Genomic DNA, 7,014 nt, shown 5'->3' with positions numbered 1-7,014 from the left:
TCCAAATAACAAACACTTTTCTAGAAACGATTAGAAGATAATGTCAAAGAAATTACTTAGAAAATAGAACTAAAAGAAGAATGAACAGGTATTCAAATACTGACTCACTGGAATTTTGGAAAGATGGAACAGGTGAAATTATGGAAATTAGTATGGAAATTAGCAAACAAGTCATGGAGGGCGTTTTCAATGATGAAATGACTGAGTCTAAAATAGATAACAAAAAAACTCTAAAGCATATATCATGAAACTTCAAAACACTGAGAATAAATAAGGGCTCCTTTAGGTACCAAAATGAGAAATGAGGTCACCATCAAAAGTTCAGGTTGGGTGTCAGTGTGGCACTGGATTTTGAGGGAGCAAATCTAGGTGCCAAAACATAAAGAAGCTCTGTGAAGAAATCATGATAAAATAATCTTCCTGATATTTAATATTGGTCATCACACTTTGTTTAAAACTTTCAATCATTTCTCATAATGAGGGTTTAAGGTCCACAATCCTAGGAATGGCGTGTCAGATCACTCACAGGCTGAATCCAGGTGTCTTTCCCATGTTTCTCATCACTCTTCACATAAAAAAGTAAGATTGCTATAGAAGGCAAGTTATCTGTCCAGTGTTTCCCTGAACATTTTGTACATATCCATGTCTTTTGCCTTAATGTAAGCCTGAGAGAAAGACACTTATTCTTTCTTCTATTCTTCTATTATTCTTACTCTAATAATTCCACACGCAGTTCAAAAGTTCTCTCCTCCTTCAAGTCTTCCCCATCCCTCCTCTCATCCAAGTCAGGAACAATTAATCACTCTGCTGTGCTCCCGTGATTTAAAATAAGAAAAGAGTTTTTCTATCCAATGTCATCACATTATAACATAATAATTAAAACATGATTTTTACCTTCCCCTCACAATTTTGAGCTCCTTGTGAGTGTGGCTGTTTTTGCTTTATTATATAATTATATATTTAAATTTGGCTTTATATACATAAGATCACAGCCAAGGAGGTTAAACATAATTTCAAATTGTTATTCCAGCCACTTGTGCTGCTTTTCACGTTTGAAAATAATCATTGCCTTTACTTCAAACAGTGATCTATAAATTTGTTTAGACAATAATTAAGGGCTTTTCCTTCTTTAGGATAATAAAAATATTAAATGGTGTATTGAAGATACTACTAAAGAAACTACTTTTTGATTATAGTCTCTGCATTGAATATCGGTAGGAATTTTTCTAATTTTCAGATCTTCCCACATCCTCTTTATTCAAAGAAATATCATCTTGGAAATAATTTGTGTGAAAAATTTACAAATCAAAAATTGACTCACAAGATGATGTTACCATAATCATTCATTTTAACGAGTCTCCTAAGTATTTTCTGTATCAGTTTTCTTGATTATAAAATATCAATAATATGAACACACTCTTAATGTAACAGAATATTTAATTACATCTATTTCCCTCAACCCACCAAAGTCATTTAATAATTATATTGGCTGTTTCCACTGATTGGCAGGAGGCTCTTCCACTAATGCCTCCCCTGGTTTCCACTGCATTATTTTTCTCACCAGACTCAGTTCATTTTCAGCCTGATTAATCCCCTCTTCTATCTGGCCACCTTGAAGTTGGTCTTCTAATTTTTTAACATCTGGTTCCACTTTAAGCATAGCCAACTTCTCATTTGTAATCTGTTCTGTACACTTTTTATATGCTGCATTTTTAGAGATTTGCTCAAGAACATCAAGGATCTTTGTGTACAGTATTCTTAGCCTCTCATGTGGATTCTCACATGCAGCCAATCCTACAGGACCAGTAGTCTTCTTTGGCACAACTTGTCCCATATTTAATTTCTCTTTGCATCCCAGTGCCTAGCTTCATGCCTGCATAAAGTGATAGTAAATATCTGTTAAATTGAAATGAATCAATAAACATTCTAAAGTAAAAACCAAAACATCACAGCCATAGTAGGGCTTATAGGACATGTCAGAAATCTACTCAACATTTAATTAGTGGTTGCTTGGTAGATTGATATAGAAATTCAATTTTTATCTGATCTGTGAATATAACATTTCTTTTACCAATTAGCCAAATGTGCTATATCAACTAATTGGGGTGGGGTGATTTCTCTCTTTCAATAGATGTACACTTACTCCCATCAATATAGGGTGCTAAAATATTTTCATATTATCCTTTTGTTTTTCATTCTCCAGAAAAGTCATTGTCAGAAGAGAACAAGGATGCAAGCATAAAATTAGTTAAGTGAAAACAAGGTCATCTCTTGGAAATTTTATAAAAACAATGTAATTTTCTCCTGTTTGGCAGAGTTATAATGCTGCCATCACAGGGATCATAAAATTTATAAAAGAATAGGCACATGTATTTGGGGGCAATACTCTAAAATTTCAAGTGATAGGAAACATGCCAACCTCTAGCATGAATAAACTTTTATCAAAATGTGCTGCATATTTCAGTTTTCTAAATCTGGAATTAAAAAAAACAGGGACCATTTTCTTCAAATGTTGAACAGCATCATGTTTGAGAGAAGACAGTTAATTTAAAACATTAGAGGAAAATTGATGGAGTTGTTAATGGAAAATGGAAGATTACAGCTTTTAGTGACATGTTAGACAAGCACATTTAAACAATTTAAAAGTGCTTTTCCCCCACAGGATCACTTATGTCTCATTTTTGAGTTGTCAATGTCTCTAATTCATTCCAGCTGCTTCTGATTAGTTCATCTTTTTGAAGCAATGCAGTTTCATGGTGATAAGAGAAATGTATCTTTTCTTATGCATATGCAAAAAACGCTCTCAGCAGTACCCATCAAACGTCCTTATGATGATCTAAGCTACATTTCAAAGATAAGAGTCTGACCAAGTAGCCAGGACATCAGAGATGCAGTTTTCAAATGACCAAGCATTTGAGAACTCTATGCACTCCACATCTTAAAAAGCTTCAGGATTTTGCCTAGGAAAGTCTAATCCATGCATCACTCTTAAAAAAAATAAACAGACAAAAAGGTATGTGTGTATCTGTTATGTTTCAAAGCAAGGAATATGTGACCCATATCTTACTTGATACTAAAGGTACTGTGTCATCCCAAAAGAAAGAAGGGTTCCAAGCTGCTGGAGTGGACCCAAACAAGGAGCACTGGTGGGTGAATGTCTTGTCGTTTGGAATTAAACAAGCAGAAGGTAGTGAGAGTTTGAATATAAGGTGCCTAAGGGTTATAATGTATAATGACAGAACTTTTAACCAGAGCTGTAGAACTCAGTTTTACTGGGTAAGTTTGTCAGTATAGACCTTATAGAAACCATCCCACAGGAGATCACAGGTGACTTGTAGGAGGTGGTTGTGCTCCTATACAATCTGACATGGAATTTTGGACTAAAAGTTGTCTCTAGAGAAGAAAGGTGGATTCTCAGAGCTAGTGGGGCTAACAAAGGCAACACCAGATCCTCAAAAATATGGCCAAATAATTCTCCTATTCTGTCAAGTGTTAGCATTACTCCCTATCCAAAAACTCTATCGTTGTATACCTGGTAAGTACAAATACATTTCCAACCACATTTTCATACTTTCTTTCTTTGTTAAAATCCATTTTCCCATTTTCTGAGGAGGCAGGGAGGCAAGTCTGTAAGTCTGTTTTCTCTCTGAGAAAAAAGAGAGACTAGAAAAAAGAACCAGCTCTTTCACCCTCAGAACTAGAGAATGAGCCTCTAACCAGATTACAACATTGGGCAAAAGTTTGATACTATTATTAAGTATATTGATTATATTTTTAAGATACTTTCTATCAGTGCTTCTTAAGAGTGAAATCTAAGGAAGAACCAGACATCTAGTGGCCCTGGCTGAGGTGGAGGCTTTAACAGAGGGTTAGAAGCATTTCTTATTGGGTGACTGACAATGCATTTTAGAGAAGGAACCAGTATAGTCTGATCCTGAAATGATTTATCCAACAACATAGAGAGAGTGCCTACTGTTCAGTAACCTAGGAAATCAAATGCTAAACCCCATGGTTGAACATAAAACCCACTGAAAATGTGATAGATTAAAGTATGCACATACAGAAGATCAGAAGCTCAGTGTCTGTGCAGTTGTGAGGCTATGCCAATCCTTTTTCTTCTCCCTTTTCTAAAACTCATAATACAACATGCAGAGAAGCTGTCACTATGAAAATGGTTAGAGATAGATATTACTGGATTTTTTTAGAAGGTGCAGATGAGGTTTAATTTTCCAATATAGCTTTTCTTTTGGGGTACCATTTGGAAAATTGTTTGCATAACTGTGCCTGCTATGAAATGACAACTTTTACATTTCTTAATGTCTGTTGACCTACTGCTTTTACAGTGATCATAAGGTGTTTTTGTTGTTACTAATATAGTAATTGTTCTTGATGGGTTTCTCCCAGAAAAGCTATCATTTACATCGCTTGATGATGTTGTCACTATTGCACTTTGTGAATAAGAGAGCTATATAGAGCTATTTGTCTATGTAGACAAAGACACCTGGTTTTCACATTTTCCTGTCCCAAGTACTAATTTTTCTTCTATACTATATACCTTTCTCTAGTATTATATTAATACCATTCTCACTGGGCATCATATTTAGGCTACTAGGCTTTAAATAATTAAAACATATGTGCTCCAAGTTGACAGTAAAATGTTTTTCCAAAGCTGAAGGACAATAGTAGTTTTTCACCACCCAAACCTTTAATGTATGATCATCAATCCCTAGATTCCAAAAAATTGAAAAAAGTTAAGCATCAAGACCATTTCAAAGGTTGACAATGAAGACAGAAAAATATTTAGCACTGGAGGCTGGGTGCGGTGGCTCAAGCCTGTAATCCCAGCACTTTGGGAGGCCGAGGCAGGTGGATCATGAGGTCAGGAGATAGAGACCATCCTGGCTAACATGGTGAAACCCTGTCTCTACTGAAAATACAAAAAATTAGCCAGGTGTGGTGGAGGGCACCTGTAGTCCCAGCTACTCAGGAGGCTGAGGCAGGAGAGTGGCGTGAAGCTTGGAGGTGGAGCCTGCAGTGAGCTGAGATTGTATCACTGCACTCCAGTCTGGGTAATAGAGCGAGACCCTGTCTGGAAGGAAGGAAGGAAGGAAGGAAGGAAGGAAGGAAGGAAGGAAAGAAGGAAAGAAGGAAGGAAGGAAGGAAGGAACTGGGGTTTACCTTGACTTCCTGAAAGAAACAAGATAATGACAGAGCTTGGTCAGCATGTTCCAGTACACCTGACAAAGTTGGGTCTCTTTGGATGTGTATAGCATTCCTCATCCTAGATCCTATTTTTATGACTTCTCCAGACTCGGTAGCATTAAATATTTCTGCATAGAAGATGCTTGGTTCTTGACCAGGAAAGAAAACATTTATCAGTGTAAAGGAATTGTTAGCCAAAATATGAAAATGCTGTATGACTACATAGGTACTGGAATTTAAACTCAGGAGTGTCTGACTCTAAGGCTCAATTTTTGTACCCTGTGTTCTGCTGCTTCTCTAACAATGTGCCTGAAGTGCTATGTGAGGGCCTGCTTGCCATGACTCAAGGAAAAAATGATAGCCAAGGAGAGGGACTGGGCAACAACTAAAGGCTGCTACAATTGTGGTTTGTCAGATGCTGGTTTCTTTGCAATGCCTAGATAGAATGCAGCTGGGAGGCTCTGGACAAATGCAGTATTTATTGTTAGCTATGGCTCACTGCCTATAATTTCTATGTACTCACTTTCCATAATGATATGGAGCTGAGGAATAAGTACCCTTCAAGAATCCTTTTGCCTCCTTTCTTTAAACATTAGGAAAGAGCTGGTCTGAGTATTCCATTATGCTTCCTGGCACCAGAACTCCAACCTGATCCCACTCAATCATTAGAGCTGAGGGGGTCTTCCAAATGAAAGGCACAACCCCGCTATTCAGTAGTAAACTGCAAAAGAAAATAAATGTAAAATGGGTAGTTGCAGGAGTTGGGAAAGGGTTTTTGTGTCTTTGCCCTTTCTACTGAATGCTCTATCCCTCTGCTCCATCAGGTATTACTTATAATACCTGACACAATGTAAATGCTATATAAATAATTGTTATACTAAATATGGAGGGTCAATTGTATCCTGGCACTTATGTATTTTCTCAGCCCCCCAGGTCCAATTGGCATGATGTCATCAATATGTGCATCAGTGGGACATGTAGCAGCTTGCTCGACTGACCAAAAGTTTTATAGACTATATTATAAGCAGAGAGCAGGAAAATTTCACATAACCTGGGGCAAGACAGTGAATGTGTTCAAAACTCTAATTTAAAATTGGTAGGATGATATATTTTAGAAACATTTTCATCAATATGATCAAAATTTTAATGATTAACACCCAAGTTTCGAATTTGTAGAAAATTCATATATGTAAGATGTCTCATTTCCTGATAAAGTCCACTAAATAAAATATATGGAGTGAATTTATTTTTGGATTTTTTCTCTTTTATTGATACATAATATTTTACATATTTATGGAGTACATGTGTGTGTTACATGCACAGAATGTGTAATCATCAAGTCATGGTTTTAAGGTTGCCACCACCTCGAGTGTTTATCGTTTTTATTTGTTGGTATGATTTTAAGTTCTCTCTTCTGGTTACTATGAAATATAAGTAATATTGTTGCTAAGTATGAGTCCCCATAGTCTGCTATTAAATATGAGAATTTCTGCTGTCTAACTGTATGTTAGTACTCATAATCAATCTCTCTTCATTCCCCCTTCCTCATCTACTCTTCACAGTCTCTGGTATCTATCATTCTATTCTCTATGTCCATGAGATCAAATTTTCTAGCCTTCACATATGAGTGAGAAGATATGATATTTGTCTTTCTGTGACTGGCTTCTTTTACTTAACATAACCTCTAGTTTCATCCATGTTGCTGAAAATGACACAATTTTTTTAATGACTTAATAGTATTCCATTGTGTGTATATACCACATTTTCTTCATCCATTAGTCTGTTGGTGAGCACTTAGATTGCTTCCAAATC

The 7,014-nt window shown here is 36.2% G+C and overlaps 1 protein-coding gene across 2 annotated transcripts; it reads right to left on the bottom strand.

Annotated features, from left to right (window-relative positions):
* Window positions 1-1,480: 1,480 nt before the first annotated feature.
* On the bottom strand, window positions 1,481-1,834 carry LOC103240050 (NADH dehydrogenase [ubiquinone] 1 alpha subcomplex subunit 5-like). Of its 2 annotated transcripts, XM_073022702.1 has the most exons (2): window positions 1,767-1,834; window positions 1,481-1,649 (listed from the first exon to the last, which is right to left on the bottom strand). In XM_073022702.1, the coding sequence occupies exons 1-2, from the start codon at window positions 1,832-1,834 to the stop codon at window positions 1,481-1,483; spliced, it is 237 nt and encodes a 78-aa protein (XP_072878803.1). The 2 variants fall into 2 exon arrangements, with proteins under 2 accessions (XP_072878803.1, XP_037856656.2); XM_038000728.2 differs by having other exon boundaries at window positions 1,481-1,834.
* Window positions 1,835-7,014: the final 5,180 nt, after the last annotated feature.

Source organism: Chlorocebus sabaeus, chromosome 13, assembly GCF_047675955.1.
Source record: "Chlorocebus sabaeus isolate Y175 chromosome 13, mChlSab1.0.hap1, whole genome shotgun sequence".
Lineage (NCBI taxonomy): Eukaryota > Metazoa > Chordata > Mammalia > Primates > Cercopithecidae > Chlorocebus > Chlorocebus sabaeus.
This window is presented reverse-complemented; position numbering and strand designations above follow the sequence as displayed.

Bases quoted from the DNA above. Each gene is read 5' to 3' on its own strand.
- LOC103240050 (XM_038000728.2), bottom strand. From the start codon at position 1,834: ATGGGACAAGTTGTGCCAAAGAAGACTACTGGTCCTGTAGGATTGGCT.